The sequence below is a fragment of the Salvia splendens genome, chromosome 18, assembly GCF_004379255.2.
Source record: "Salvia splendens isolate huo1 chromosome 18, SspV2, whole genome shotgun sequence".
Taxonomy (NCBI): Eukaryota; Viridiplantae; Streptophyta; class Magnoliopsida; order Lamiales; family Lamiaceae; genus Salvia; species Salvia splendens.
Window position 1 is genome coordinate 7,269,071 of NC_056049.1, and position 16,869 is coordinate 7,285,939.

The 16,869-nt window shown below is 37.5% G+C and overlaps 2 protein-coding genes and 1 pseudogene across 3 annotated transcripts; all 3 read right to left on the bottom strand.

Moving 5' to 3' along the window:
• Positions 1-381: 381 nt before the first annotated feature.
• Positions 382-2,056, bottom strand: LOC121776664 (annotated as a pseudogene).
• A 6,013-nt stretch (positions 2,057-8,069) lies between these two features.
• LOC121777051 lies at positions 8,070-9,106 on the bottom strand. The gene is made up of 3 exons (XM_042174176.1): positions 8,442-9,106; positions 8,264-8,366; positions 8,070-8,183 (listed from the first exon to the last, which is right to left on the bottom strand). The coding sequence occupies exons 1-3, from the start codon at positions 8,624-8,626 to the stop codon at positions 8,094-8,096; spliced, it is 378 nt and encodes a 125-aa protein (XP_042030110.1). The 5' UTR covers positions 8,627-9,106; the 3' UTR covers positions 8,070-8,093.
• Positions 9,107-13,251: 4,145 nt separating this feature from the next.
• On the bottom strand, positions 13,252-15,391 carry LOC121775919 (protein POLLENLESS 3-LIKE 2-like). Of its 2 annotated transcripts, XM_042173011.1 has the most exons (5): positions 15,097-15,391; positions 14,811-15,023; positions 14,566-14,721; positions 13,578-14,475; positions 13,252-13,282 (listed from the first exon to the last, which is right to left on the bottom strand). In XM_042173011.1, exons 1-4 carry the CDS (start codon positions 15,262-15,264, stop codon positions 13,585-13,587), a joined length of 1,428 nt encoding a protein of 475 aa, XP_042028945.1. In that variant the 5' UTR covers positions 15,265-15,391; the 3' UTR covers positions 13,252-13,282; positions 13,578-13,584. The 2 variants fall into 2 exon arrangements, with proteins under 2 accessions (XP_042028945.1, XP_042028944.1); XM_042173010.1 differs by lacking the exon at positions 13,252-13,282 and having other exon boundaries at positions 13,429-14,475.
• Between the last annotated feature and the right edge of the window lie 1,478 nt (positions 15,392-16,869).

The window sequence follows — 16,869 nt, forward strand, 5'->3', positions numbered from 1 at the left end:
TACGAGATTTTATGTAGTATTATTTTGTGAAGGATTAACTAAGAATGAAAAAAAAATAGAGAGAGTAATGTTTTCATTTTAAGAAACGTGCCATTTAGGGTGGAATATCAAACAAAAAAAAATATCGTTTAGAGTGAAAACAAAGAGAGTAATTTAACGTATCTTTAGGTCCCTACTACAAGATTTCTGTATTCTGAATATATGCGAACTTCTTAGAAAAAATTGAACCCAACCATAATTTTCAAAACTGTCAAAGAAATGGATATCTGTCTTCTCAAAATGATAACAAAAAAAAAGTAAAATACAAGAGCAATCCAGGTCGGAAACACCATATTCCACAACTGAATTTAAAACAAAAATCTAAAATTCAACTCTAGTCACCTAAATACTACAGTAGCAAAGAATAATTACACAAGCTGAAAATCGTTTTGATCCACTAAGAGAAGATGTGATTAGCAGAGAACAGACCTTCCTTGTAGGGGTTGAGCCTTTTTTACATGGTGTTGAAACTAAGCCTCTCAGAGCTTGAGCCAACTGCAGCAGATCTGCAAATAATTTATTTGAAGGTAATATCATCTTAACATTGTGCAAATCATTAGTGCTCTTGGACTGGTTGATCACGGACTCAAAAGCTTGAGTGCACACATTGGCAAAACCCGTCATCGCCTGAAAAACATGAGGCAAACCCATCTGCAGGTTGTTCATGGTCATCGCCCTCGTTACACTGATCGACTTCTCATCCTCCGCCTTGGACCTCAAGGCCTCCACTTTGGCTCTTTTCTCTCTCACGGGATCCTTGCTTGTGTCACCGGAGGTTTCTGGCATTGCATATGATGGGCCCATGCTTGCTCTCTAACGACCGGAGCTCGCCTGCCTTCTTTTCGAGCTCCTTGAACACCGACTCTGACTTCCTCCTCTGTTTTTGTTCCTCCGCTTGTTGCACTACAATTGCGTGGATGACTGTTAGGAAACTCTTGATTCCCTCAGATGCCACGTTGTCTGGAGCGTTATTCATTGCAAGCTGCCATTCTTCACAGAACGAGTACATGGTGGAGCCATGCTTGGACTTGCTGATGGGATTGTTACCTACTTGAAATAGGCTGAGACGGAGCCAGCCTGTCAAGGACTGAATATATTCGCATTGAGCTTTGATGAGGCTTCGAGCTCAAGCTGAAGTGTTGATTGTCGATGGATTTCAGTGGTGGGATACGTTGACGGAATGCAGTTGAGGTATTTGAGCTGCTGGACTATGTGTGTTTGTACTTGATGGAATTCATACATGCTTCTCCACATGCTCATTAACCTGAAACAAGATGATGATTATAAGACACTGAAAATTTTTTTTGTGATGTTTATAACATTCCTACATTATTTTTATTCATTTTGGAGAGAGAGCGCACATTCAGCTGCAGTTATTTAAATAAACAGATAGTAGCACATCAAAGTTTCCACGGCATAATTGTAAGTTGATGAGCAGAATGTAGGGAAACGATGCAGAGGACTTACCCCTTGAGGAGCTGAAGAAGTTGAGGATGAAGCTCAGATTCTCTCAATTTGACAATCTCTATGGAGGTAGTCTCAATTTCTTGCACAGCAACCATCATCTGCGATTCCAACTTCTCGACTTCCTTTTTCGCCTTCTCACTCTTGATATATTATTCAGCATTCTTCATCTCTACCTTCCTGAGAGCTGCCACTCTTTTCTCATGCTCAGATTTCAAATACTCAGCATTCTAAAATAAACCCCACAGAATATAAAAATCAGCTCGCATAGATGCATATATATCCAATGTTCAGAACAAATCAAGAATACCAGATTAAATTGTTTATCAAAGGATACCAAACTCTTTCCATATCCGTTATCCTTACCTACAACCAAACATATTTATGAGTCACATGGCAATCATTGACAACAATTTTTTAATGTGTATTTATTAAGTGACTTTACTACACTTAATTATAATGGACTAAAATGGGTTGAAGAAGCCCACACGCGCGCACACGCGCCGAGCCGAGCCACACCCGTGCCCATGCTCATGATCATGATCATGCCCATGTTCTTGGACTTGGACTTGGACTTGGATCTTGGCAATTAGTCTTTGGGTGGTCTTTGGGCTTGTCCCTGGACCCAAGCTTAATGTTTTGGACCAACGCTTGGTCAACCTGCATATGCAGAAGATTGAACAACTTGGCACGCTGCGACTTGATCGACAACTTGATCAACTCGGCATGCAGCGGCTTGATCAGCTGGGTTGACAGCAACTTGATCAAGCCACGTAGTGAAGTCCACACGCGACGGATGAACTGGGCGTGTACAGCGTCCAGGTTCAACGTCGACCACTCTTGCTTTAAAATTCGTAACGGCTGGCGGTTACAGCCACGCCATGATGACTACCATCAAGGCTGAGATAACCCCTGCAGTGGACTAGGCCTATAAATAGGCTAGTCATTCCTTGCATCAAAGCAATCAGAACATACACACAAGCATCATACTCTCTCTGCATAGTCTTTCTTCTCGAAGCTCTCCCTTCTCCTCTTCCAGTTCGTCGGAGCTCTGCTGATAGCGGTGCTGCTTCACCAGAGACGTTGCCGTTTTATCTTTGGGGATGACACGCCAAACCGAGAGCACTACCGGGGCGTATCTCGTCTTGCGGAAAGAGGACTTTCCTCGACTCGGCTAAGTTTAATTTCCATTTTACAGCTTCGTTGTAGTTTATCCGTTTCCATTCTTCCTTCTTGGATTGTATTACGCCCGGTTTTTGTTTATCTCTTGTAATTCCAGTTTCCACCAACAATCGCAAGACGAGATAGACTTGTCGTTGAAGGATCGAACCTTAACTGAACTTAAAACTATCGAAACCTAATCCTTTGCTTGGAGATGTCGACCAACGCCAACACCTCCGCTGCCACTACTCCGGCCACCGCCGCCTCCACTGCTCCGGCCACCGCCGCCTTCACTGCTGCCGCTTTCTCATCAACATTGATGGGTCAAGGCACTCCTTTTCTGCCTCAAATACCTCTTCGGTATGGGACAACCCCTTTGGGGCGTCCACTGGATCCACCTTTAGTGGGTCGATAGGTTCTACTTTTAGTGGTTCCTTTGGATCCTTTAATGGATCGAGTGTTGGTGCCTTCGGGCTCAATACTAGTGTTGGATCTATTGAGATCAACACGAATGTGGGGTCCTCTATGGGCAACACATATGTGGGGGGCAATATGCTCCACACAAACTTTGGAGGCTCAACTGGAGCCAACATGAATGGTTCATATCAAGGACCAAGCTCGGTGCCTTTGATGCCGAGGATGATATGATGCCTCCTGCCGAGAAACCCTCCAAGTTTGGAGGTTCCGACTTCAAGAGGTGGCAAAAGAAAATGTTGTTCTACTTGACAACATTGGGGGTCGTGCACTATCTCAAGGAAGACGAGCCACCCACGCCAAGCGATCAAGAGACAAGATTGGAGGTCTTCTCCGACTACGACGCATGGCACAAAGGGGATTATCTATGTAAAAATTTTATTTTAAGTGCATTAGATGATAGCCCCTATAATGTATACTCTAATGTAACCACATCTAAACAAATGTGGGAAAACCTAAAGAAAAAGTACCGTAGTAATGATGCCGGTACTAAAAAGTTTGTAATAGCTAAGTACTTTGACTACAAAATGGTCGATTCAAGACCAGTGATAGACCAAGTACAAGAGTTCCAAATTATCATCCACGAACTCGCCGCCGAGGGGATGATCTTGCCAGAAAACTTTACTTCTGGCACGATAATTGAGAAGCTTCCACCCAGTTGGAAGGACTTCAAGAGCTACCTTAAGCACAAGCGAAAGGAAATGACCCTTGAAGAATTGATCGTGAAGTTGCGGATTGAATCTGACGTGCGCAAGAACGACCAAAAGGCTAAAGGCCATGGCCCTTTTGAAGCCAAGGCCAACTTGTTGGAGCGAGGCGGTCCATCCTACAAATGTCCTCGCCCAAATCGTCCAACGTCAAAGGACAAAGGCAAGGCAAAGCAACATGTGAAAGGCAACTGCTACAAATGTGATAAACCTGGGCACTACGCCAAGGATTGCCGAAGCAAGAGCAAGAAGCCTGCTGCCCACGTCATCGAAAAAGAGTTCAAAGACTGGGACGAGAATGACCTCATTGCTGTGGTCACTGAAGAGGCCAACTTGATTCAAAATAAGGGAGACTGGTACATCGACACTGGAGCAACTGCTCATGTTTGTGCCGATAGGAGTAAGTTTTCAACTTACAGTCCTGTTGATGGGAGGAAGATCAACATGGGGAATCAAGCATCATCCGAAGTGAAAGGAACTGGAGATGTGATCCTCAAGATGACGTCTAGCGTCTCGATCACCTTGAAGGATGTGCTGCATGTGCCCGACATCCGAAAGAACCTAGTCTCGGGATCTATACTAGTTAATAAGGGTTTTAAACTTGTATTTGCATCCGATAGGTTTGTATTGTATAAGTTTGGAAAGTCCCTCGGAAAAGGTTATGTAACCGATGGACTTTTTAAGCTTAGTGTGGCTACGCGCCTTGTTCCAAAGCCTTTGGCTATCAATAACAATGCATCTACTTCCTCTTACTTGACTGAGCATTCAAACTTGTGGCATTGTAGATTGGGAAATATAAATATAAACACCATTAAAATATTAGTAAATCTTGATTTACTAAAGGCAAGTGAAGTTTATAGTACAGATAAATGTGAGATTTGTCTTGAAGCCAAAATGGCTAAGTTACCGTTTCATTCAGTTGAAAGAAACACTAAACCCCTTGAATTAATTCACACCGATGTGTGTGACTTAAAATTTGTGCAAACAAGAGGTGGTAAAAAATACTTTATCACCTTTATAGATGATTGCACAAGATATTGCAACATCTATCTTTTGAGAAGCAAAGATGAAGCAATAGAAGCGTTCAAGAATTATAAGAACGAAGTTGAGAATCAACTTGATTGTAAAATCAAAATGATTCGAAGTGATAGAGGAGGCAAATATGTAGCCCCATTTGAAGAACTATGCAACGCAAGTGGCATAATTCATCAAACAACTACTCCCTATTCACCCCAATCTAATGTGGTTGCAGAACGCAAAAATCGAACTCTAAAAGAGATGATGAATGCACTGCTTTTGACTTCAGGATTACCACATAACATGTGGGGGGAAGCGGTTTTAATGTATAATTCATAAATGGAGATAGCCTCTGGAATGGGCCTGCGACGTGGGAGGAAAAAATGGAGATAGACTCTAAGATGGGCTTCGAAAATAGGCTCTTATCGTGAATGCTCTAATAGACCAATCTTTTATTTTATTGCGCAATTAGTTTCTGTTTTTTAATTCGTAGATGTTATTTGGATAAATATTTTTAGTAGAATTTATATTATCTCATAAACTCGTAGTATGATGTATTAAAAAATCACCCCGGAAAAATAGTACTTTCTTCGTCTCAACTAAGTTGAGTCGTATTCATTTTTATGATTCGAATTAAGTTGAGTTATTTTATTTTCTGACAAAAAACAAACACTTAATCACTCTTACACTTATTTCATTTTCTCTCCTACTTACTCTTTTATATCGCTTACTTTATTCTCTCTTCTATGAAGTATTATTTTATCTTCATTTCACACATTTAACATAATTTTTTAATATATATGCACAAAAGAAATATATCAATTTAGTTGGGACAATGGAAATAATGCAAACAAGTTTGTATACCTACATATAATGATAGAATGGGACTATAACTCACATATAATAGAAATGATATATTGGTCCCTAAAACCATAAACTTTTGTCAAATTTTGGTATTTTCCACGAACTTTAAAATTAGTCTAAAAAATCACCAACTTTACATTTTGTTTGTTATTTCTCATGGCATGCCAAATAAGATATCTTCACTATGTGGGCAACCGAGAAATGTTTATGATATTTTAGATTAGTTTTTAAGTTCGTTACAAGTAGGATAAATGTTTACGTAAAAAATCACGTTAATTTAATAGTTCCAAGTAAGATAAAACATGCACGGAAGTTGGTTGGATATGATGATTGAACTTCCATGGAAAATAACAAACAAAATGTAAAGTTTGTGATATCTTAGACCAATTTTAAAGTTCGTGAAAAATATCGAAATTTGACCAAAATTCATGATTTTAGAGACCAATATCTCATAGAACATTATTTACAATATTATTCAGTTACCAAAAATTATCTTACTATTATGTATTACATTGAGTCTATCAAAATTAGTCTAATTTCTATTTATTAAAACTTTTTCATATTTTTTTCCTATTCTGTTTTAACCATTTTAAAAAAAAATTTCTTCTTATATTTTACCAATTGAAGTATTAAAACTCAAACTATCTACAAATGAGATTATATTTCATGGAATAAAAAAGAACTATATACATGAAGAAGAATAAGATTAAAATTTATTTTATTGTGATTTTAGCAATTAAATAGGTTTTGTAATGCTTTTATGTGCTCAGAGAGAGTTATTTTTATTTTGTAGACAATACGTCAATCCAAGAGCACAAATTAATCTGAACATAATTTGTTGTGCGGAGTGAAGATTTTACTCAACTTGATTTATAATTTGATTTATTTTATTGTTTCATTCTGATATAATCAGAATGTCTTCAACCGTTAGAGTATCAATTATTTTCTCTGTCCTATTAAGAATGAAACATTTTTCTTTTTGGGTTATCCCACTAAAAATGAAACGTTTTCCTAAAAGGAAAACAACACCTTCTCTACTTTTTCTTCGCTGTTACTTTACCCTCTCTTCATTAACTCACAAAACAACACTGCATAAAATCACGTGACAGAAACCAAATACTCTATTTCATATTTATTGGGACGGATGGAGTATAATTCTAGATTTTTTCAATACTTCTAATAATATCAAGTTTACTTATTTTTTTAATTATAAAGGATAGTGTTAATATCATGAATTTAAAATATTTTTAAATTTTTTGAAATTTTAAAATTAATTGTCAAAATTGTAAATTTTGATAGATTGTCTCAATGTTTTTTACTCTCTCCGTCCGCCATTAGGAGTCACATTCATTAACGGCCGAGTTTTAAGAAATGTTAAGAAAAGTGGGTAGAAAATAGTTAGTGGAATATGAGTCTCACTTGTATATATTACTTTTAAATGAAATGTGAGCGGAATGAGTTAGTGGAATGTGAGACTCTATTACTGTTTATGGTAAAAGTGAACCGGGATTCCTATTTGTGGACGGATTAAAATGGATAAATGGAACTCCTATTCACGGATGAAGAGAGTAGTTCATGCATGGTGTATTGGTGTTAGTTGCTATTGAAAATTTGAAATCCCTAATTGAAATGCATTCTTTGTTTTGGTGATGTCTGGAATGGAGTGAGATCCCCTACGGTGCCAGCTGCTGTGCACTGAAACTACGTCGTTTCACTCATATTTCCTTCCCCTCATTTTTAGCTTTATTATTAACAAATCGTTTCACTCATTTTTCCTTCCCCTCATTTTTAGCTTAATTATTAACAAATTGTTTCACTCAATTTTCCTTCCCCTAATTCTTATCAATTTATTACTATTATAATAAACACGATGAATAAAAACTAACTCCTACAAAATCGGGTATGCGTTTGATTTTATTTCTAAACCAGTACGGTTCCATTCCCCTGTGCATATCATACTAAATCTCTCAAACATTTAGTTTTCTTACCTATAATCTATACGTATCATATCAAATCTTCAAAGTGTATAAAATCTATAAACAATATATCTATGGAAATAATTAGTAATTTCGTTGTATACTTTTATATTTAATTCATTTATTAGTTGTTAGTGTATAAAATAAAGTAGTACTACATTAATTTAGAAAGCACCTGCCAATTTGTCGAGAAATAGACTAAATTTAGGAAATTAAAATTTGGTACTCATATAAAAACAAAATACACAAACTAACATTAGATATAACAAACATATGTCAATATTTCATCATGTTCCTAAATCAATAAATACAGTAGAGATCATGTTCCTAAATTTAAAAATACAATAGAGACACGCATGGAATGTCTATTTAATCAAAAAGACTAATAATTTCAATAATCTCGATCTCGATTGTCAGCATTAGATGCATCTCCACTGAAATATGTTCGATCAGCAGAAAACATGGTTTGATCAAATGGTACCTACATAAAAAAAAGAAAAGGATAAATCGTAACCAATCACATCAAAATAAATATTATGGCATAAAGAACCGCACCATTACCATTTCGGTGAAACTTAAATGATTTGGAGTCCTTTCCGGGCACGCATGAGATGTCGAAAGTGCTGAACTAGAAGTAGGCAATGGCATTTTGTGCTCCAACATCCTACAATCATAAAAAAAAATATGCAAACAATTAAAACATATTTTCCACATGCAAAAGTATAATGAGTCTACGTACCTTGGTCTTATGATTTGCTTTTTTTTCCGTTTTGGCTGAAGTTCCACCCAACTTTTCAACCGTTTTGAACCTCTTACACTAATTCTTTTCTTGAATCCTCTTGGTACCTTTGTAGTAGGGACCATTGAAGAGATGTTTGCATTGTTACTGTTGTCTTGGACGTGTTCAGCTAAACGCATTTCCATTACTTTTTTTGTAGATCAGAAATTGAATCGTGCCCCAAGGAGAAAGTTGATTGATGAATAGAAGCTTCATTCGCCAGTCGTATGAGCATTAGACGTAGCCTCCGATACCGCTCAGTAATTTGTAACTTAGGATCTTCTTCAACCTCATTACCTATATAGTCATGCACCACACCGGTTCTAGCTTTTCTTGTCCACCTTTTAAGAATATAATTCTCTGGAAGTAATTTCACATCTAACACATCAAACACTTTCACACAATGACAACATATCAACCCAATCATCTCAAACCTTCGACAACTACAACAAATCAACTTCATGTTAGGATCATATATCACCCTCCATTCCCTATCATGATTGATTAGTCCAACAACATATTCACATAATGATCCTATTTCCTCTTTATGCTTTATATATGCAGCATCAAACAAGAGAAACTCCTTCTGAAATAGATCAAAGATAGATGGAGTATAGATATTAGAAAGCTGTTGTAACATAGGAGAGTTCTCTAACCTCAATCTAGGTAGTTTTTGGCATGCCTCAAAATCACATTTTAGTTTATTGTACCGCTTCTCCTCCACAACTTGCTCGAAATTCTTGAAAAATTGCTCGATGTTTAAGTTGGGCTTCATACAATTCTTTATACTTGAATTGACACTCTCACTAAGTTGTGTGCTTCTCATACCAAGCGTGAAGGCATTATTCATGTAGCAACGTGCTCATTTTTCCTTCGCATTGTATACATGTTTCAACCATGTGTTGTCTCTAAGCTTAAATTCACTCAATAAAGGACCCCAAGCCTCCTCGAATTGAGTCTCATCCTCAAAACCATACATACACCTCTTAAAATCTGTCAAGAAACATGATCCTTCCTTCATAAGGTTTCCTAGGTGTTTGATTCCATTTTACATTAAGTGCCATGTACACAATCCATGAAATGTATCAAGCATTACCTCATTCAACGCTTTTGCCATTGCTTGATCCTGATCGGTGAAGACAATAAGAGGCCTATTATGTTTGTGTGCCTCCAAAAAAGTTTCAAACAACCAATTAAATGACGCTGATGTTTCGTCATATAAAAGTGATGCACCGAAAATCACAGCCTCCCTGTGATGATTAAAACCTGAGAACATAGCAAGTGGTCTATTATCACGATTCGTACAATATGTGGTATCCAATGACACAACATCACCAAAGTACTCATAATCAATCAGCATTCTTGCATCTGCCCAAAAGACATTAGTTATCTGTTCATCCATATCCATTTGGCTCGCATGATAAAATGATGGATTTTTAGATAACTGCTCTTGAAAGTATCTCATTAGACAACCGGCTTCGCCATATACCATGCTTTTTTGTCTCTTAGACCGAAGATAATTCTTAGCATCCAATATATTGTAACCAATCCCATCTCTTCCTCCAGCTTGTCTAGTCATCAAATTAAAAGTTGATTTCTGCATAATTCCAACATCATCTGCCAAATCAATCTCATGTGCTTGAACGTCTGTAATGTTACGTTGAGAAGATAACATGTGCACTGTCTCAGGAAGATGGAGGGGATGGTTATGCTCTTCCATAAACTCATTTACTTTATATACACCCTTCACATAAGTGACCCCCAAGCGTACTTTACAATTTGTTCGAGTCTCATGTCGGGAATTGAGCACCAAGCAATCTCTTTTGTCTTCTTTACGCACACCTTCCTTACAACAAACATATTTGTAGGATGTTGTTTTCCCGATTTTTTTTTATTTTTGTTAAAATAATGTTTCTTTACTCCGAATCCAACTTTCCATCCATATTGAACCCAATACATCCAAGCGCCGTCTAAGCAGTTAAATTCCATACAATTTCTAGGCTTGTAATCAGAATCCGTACTCAAATCCATTGGTGTGTATCAAATGCAAAACTGGAAAACAAACAAACACAATATGATTTTATAACTAACAACAAACTTATTTAAAACACATTATATATACATTGAAGAAACATAAGCAAATCCAAATTCACATACTTAAATTGATGAATTGATAGATTTTCAAGTAAGGATTCAGATTCATTTACATGAACCATTTTTCACAAAATTTCAGCGAATAATTGTCTAGAAATTAATTCAGATACATAAAATTCATTGTATTTAGAAACTATATTAACACAAAAATTTTGGCCGTTCATACCTTGGGAGTTCTCGAAATATCAAGGAGTTCTTGAAGAGTGCAAGCTTGGAGGTTAAAATTGAGCTTTATAGAATTCTAGTAACACCATATGTTGATCAAGGAGAAACAGAGATAGAAGTGGAATGTGGAAGAAAGGAATAAAGAAAAAGAATATAGAACGTTTTGGAGGGAGTGAGAATGGAGGGGAAGGAAAATGGAGTTTAAAAATGAATCGCACATTTTTAGGAACCACTTTTCTATTCATCTTAATTTGTTTTTAATTAAGCCAAAATAGGGAAAGGAAAAATGATTGAAACGACGTAGTGTAGTTTCAGTGGCACCGTGGGGATCTCCCTCCGTCTGGAATCGCACTATCTGACACACAATATTGAGTAAAATCACTTTCTGACCAAATTGTCCTCACCCATGAATACACATCCCATCTATGATCTAAGACAATACACGCACGCACGCACGCACTAATCTATTGTACTTACAGACTATGGGTAGGGAAGAAGAAATAAATCTGGTCGAGATTTGGGCATGTAGGGCCCACAGTTATACCGAATTCTGTTGTTCATTCATTGTTCCCTGTATAAAACTTGAACTATGCAATTTATATCATTTTTTTATATCAGAGTTGTAAAAACTAATTTGAACAAAATACCCACAAATTATTATTGGTTAAGCTTTGTCTCAAAGAGGAGAGAAGCCCCGCCGGCCACGAAATCATCTACTGCTTTAAGCGAAGACCCTTTCCGCCCTGATCAACTCTCTCCAATCTCCGCCTCAATCGCTCTCCACACACATCCTCTCTCTAACGCCACGCCACCTCCACGCACACCCCCATCTCCTCCCTCAGCATCCTCGCATTCATTGCACCTCAGAAAGATGTCAATTTTATTGCATCAACTTTATTCTAAAACGCAAGAAAGATGTCAATTTTAATCCAACACGAGATTTCACACCTTCCACCGACGCAGTGTCAATTATCTAGACGAACATTCACTCACCTTCAAGCATATACCTAAACACACTCTGGCAGAAGCGATTTTCAAGACTGTGAACGGCGACAAATCTAGAGAGGCGGAAAAATTAGGGATGTTGTGGAGAAAGCATTTGAGAGGGGTAAATCTGCCAATTCATCTTCATTTCTGGATGTAGGTAGACCGTAGACTTTGTCAAATACCACCAAATTGCAGAGATTTCATTTCTACACATAACAACAGGGAACAGTGCGGGCCCAGAGATATAACTAGATCTCCACATTTGAAGCTTCCTCCTCAACACCCATAAAGGATCAAATTTTACCCCATTTCTAATCTAACAGATTTATTGATCCAATCCATCTACACTAATTATTTATTACTCATTTTTTAAACATAGAGTTTATAAATTTGATTTACGGAGGCTTATTTTCCAATGTCATTAATTAAATCTACGGTTGCTTATTTTCCAATGTTATTACTTAAATCATGGGCCAAACTTTAATTCACTATTCCTATTTAATTATAATAAGTTTATAGAAAATAAATTCTCCATCCCTCCCAAGTTAATTGAGTTATTTCTTTTTTTGATAATTTTTCTCTCTTATTTTATTTTCTCTATCTATTTTAACTTTTAACAAATTAATTTCTTAAACCCTATGCCCAAAAGAAATGCATCAACTACTTTGGCACAGATAAAGTATATTACAATCATTTTAGAAATGTAGATCAATTCAATATTTTATAATTTCAAAAAACTAAAAACTTTTATCACTCGTACGATTTAGTCAATTTGCATTGTTCGAACACAATTCCTCATACGATTGAAAATAGTTAAATGCAAAATACAGACACAAGCATAAGCATAAGCATAAGCATAGTTCTCAAGAGGTATTAAAGTATAAGAATATATAGTCTGTGACACTGAAACTTCTATAGTAGACATCAGGGTACACATCTATCTACAATATTTAATAAAGAAACTTACATTAATTGACATTATTTTTTGTCACATGACAATTTCTGATTCATCAGTGTATAGATTAAATATCTTAAAATGGATGTATTATTTTATAAATAAATTAGTTTTAGAACATTTTTTCTATATATATTTATACATTTTGAAAATTAATTAATACAATTATTATATCGATTAGTTCCAGAATTAAAACGTGACTCATAGTTCGTATTTTGGGAATTCGGAAACCAATTATATCTACGACATAAACCAATATGATCATTAGTTTACTGTTAAAAAATCCTTTCACAATATGTCAATGTAATGAATCTCATGAATCATGATGCAATTGGCATCTAGCCTTTAATGAAAATCAAGATAAACAAAAAAAAACACTGTTTTATTGAAAATACTCAAATAAACCATTTTATTATAGTGTGAGATTACACGAATCATGTCGAACTCAAGGAGAACAAGCTCATCTCCATCTCTAATCCTTAAATGAACATTAATAATTTGAATTGTAACTAAATTAAATCAAATTAGCATAAGTCTTCACTTATCAGTTAAAAAATCCGTTATGCTGCTGCTTTGGGGCTCAACGACGTCGTTATAGTGTGGGATTACGAATCATGATGCAATTGGCATCTAGCCTTTAATGAAAATCAAGATAAACAAAAAAAAAGACACTGTTTTATTGAAAATACTCAAATAAACCATTTTATTATAGTGTGGGATTACACGAATCATGTCGAACTCAAGGAGAACAAGCTCATCTCCATCTCTAATCCTTAAATGAAAATTAATAATTTGGAATTGTAACTAAATTAAATCAAATTAGCATAAGTCTTCACTTATCAGTTAAAAAATCCGTGATGATGCTGCTTTGGGGCTCAACGACGTCGTTATATCCTGAAAAACCTTGAGCCTCTTCTCCACCACCTTCTTCTTCTTCAACACATCGCTCTCACCTCCCAAAACCGCCGCCATTATAGCATCCTCGAAATCCTTGCTATCCGGCAAAATGTCCGCCCAATTATCCTCCTTCTCGATCGCCGCCGCGAGATCCGCTGCAGTGCCTGATCTGCTCCTCTTCAAACCCTCCGCCGCCACCTTCGACGAGTAGAACGGCTGCGCGTCGATGTTCAGATTCACCACACTGTTATTACTAATCTTAACCGGATGAGCGATTATGTTATTACTATTCTTCGCCGCTAAACGATTAACCGGAGCGATTATGTTGCCGCTGTTGACATTCTCATCAGCAAAGGCCGCGGCGGCAGCAGGAAAGGCGGCTAAACGATTGACCGGAGCAGCGATTATGTTTCTGCTGTTGACATCCTCATCAGCAAAGGCCGCAGCAGAAGCAGGAAAGGCGGGAGCGGCGCGGCTCTCCTTGCACGGCTGAGGCTGCCAGATCGCGGAGGAGCCTAAAAAGGCGTCGAACAGCTTACTCTGCTCGACGCGATCCGCGCCGCCTTTAGTCATCATCTCCGATTCCAGATCTCTGAGCATCTGCTGAGCCCTCTCGTAGGCCTTGAGGTGCGAGTCGACGCCCCTCGGCCCGTTGATGACCGCCGGCTTCACCCGCCGCAGCGTATCCTTAGCCTCGCCGATTCTGCCCTGCTTCATCAGGCAAATGCCGAGATTGCACATTTTATTGTTGTCCGGCGCCAGAACAAGGGCTCGCCGGTACGCCTCTTCTGCTTCGATGTAGTTGTTCTGCTGCATCAGCGCCCACCCTAAGTTCCCCTGCACCATCGATGAATTAAAATTGGGGATTTCTGAACCCTAATTTGATTCAATTTAATTTAATTAAGCGTGTGTGTGCGTGTGTTTTACCAGTAGTCGCGTGGCCTCTTGCTCGACGGAGACTTGGAATTTCTTCCCCTGCGATCGGGCGGTTTTGGTGCGCTTGCCGTTGAAGGCCATGCCCTGCTGGATTAGGAACAGCTTACGCTTCAGGAGCGCTACTTGGTCATCCAATCTCCCACATCTCTGCAAATTTTATAAAAATAATGGTGATGATTCATGATTTTTTGGTTAAATTTTGATCAATCGTTGAGGGAGAAGGGATGAGGAGGAACCTTGTAGAGGTCCAATAAGATGTTGTCGAGCGATTCCTGCGCTTGATCGGAGCAACGACTGCGTAATGATCTGATTGCTTCAATGGCTTCTTCAGCCCTATTTTGCTGCTTCATCACGATGGCCATGTCTTTGAGCGCGCTATCGACTCTGTCGCCGGCGTTAATGGCAGCCCAGAATAGGGGTATCGCCCTCTCCGGATCCTTCTCCACTAGCTAACCATGTCAAAAAAAATCAGATATTTGTTTAAACGGATTGATTAGATTAGAAGAGAGAAATTGGACTCACTTGAACGTTTTTGGCACGGACGTAGGGGGTGTCGCCGGCCGGGACCTTGTTGGTGACATGGAAGGTATCCGAATGGGTCCGGGCGATGCCAAGTGGCTTCGCCGGTGAAGCGGGAGCAGATTTTGTTGGCCGGAAACCTGGTGGCGCATTGCACATTTCTTTCATCATCTTGTGCTTGCTTTTTTGTGGTTTTCTAAGATGATTGAAAGAAAGATAGAGAAAGAAAGAGAAGTGCGGGAGAGACAGCGAGAGAGAGGGGAGGGAAGAAGTGAAGAGGTGGGGCAGCTTTACTGGCTTCTGAGGAAAATTTAAAATTTTCCGACCGTTGGAGTTTACCGTTGCTTAAACTAGCCGTTGTGCCCTCTACAGGCAAGGTGGATTTTTTTTTCGCATATGTATATCGGAAACACCCCACGTTATTATTATTTTATTTGCGAGAAGAATATCTACACTTTTAAAATGATAAATTGTGGTGTATGTATTTTTCAGTTTTAGCTTAATGGAACACAAATAATTATCTATATTTATATCACCATATTGTATTCTATTGTTTTGCATATTTTTATGATAATATCAACTTAAATTTAATTAAAGTTTTTATTTATTGTTTTTTTTTTCAAATATCGTTGATATTTGATTAATCATTCTATGACAACTAGGCACTAGCTCATGAATATCCACAAGACCAAAAGCAAACTCAGAAATTTTAAAGGTTGATCATTATCAAAATGAAGATTCATTCATTTTATTTTCTTCTTCAAAGCTTTCATTAGTTTATGTTAGCAAACTTAAAATGAATTTTTTCAATGACCTCACCAATATCATGACCTATTATAGCCTGTTTTATTTAACCATATATTTAACACGTAATATTATTTTTTAGAAATATAAATAAATCAAAAACTTACATTTGCACACATATATACACTACCAATTGATAACTCAATCTTTAATGGCTAACTACAACTAATTTAAAACCATAAAATTATAGAAATCTAGTGGTATATAAATTGTCATGTGTAATTTCATTTTATTATTATTTAAATTTTAAAAAATTAGAAAACTATCAAAATTAGGGTTTTGGATCAAAATGTCAATATAGTGTATTAAACATATCAATACGATTCATTGAATATGTAAACACAATTTAGCATTGACATTGTATATGTATTAGAGCATCTCTAATGCACGGATGTCCCACTCGGACATCCACTAGGACTTCCCAAAAACACCTCCTGCCACGTCACTAGGACTTCTCATCCCACTGTCACGTCACTAGGACTTCCCATTCACAATCCGCCCTTCCCATCGCCCTTCCCACTAGGACTTCCCGCAATAAAAAAAATCACAAATTCACAAATAAAGCAATTTACGTTTACGGAAATAAAATTTTAACACGAATACGAACGGGAAAAATTATCAATTTCATTAAAAAAACATACATGATTTGAAAAAAAAATTACATAGTAATAAAACAAAAAAAAGTAATAACATCAACGTCAACCCCTCCGCGTCCAAACCTCTTCGATAATATCGTGCTGAAGTCGAACATGGGCATCTGTTTGCCGCATGTCGGCAAATGCACGCATACGCTCGACCTCTCCATGAGGTACCCCCATATTCACATTCGCGGTGGCCACGCTGTGACTTGGACCTGCACCCGTATCATCTTCATTGGTCCACTGAGGCAGTTCCGTAGCTTCATTTTTGACAATCATGTTGTGCATTATGATACAAGCGTGCATGACATCGCCGATGTTGGGAATATACCAC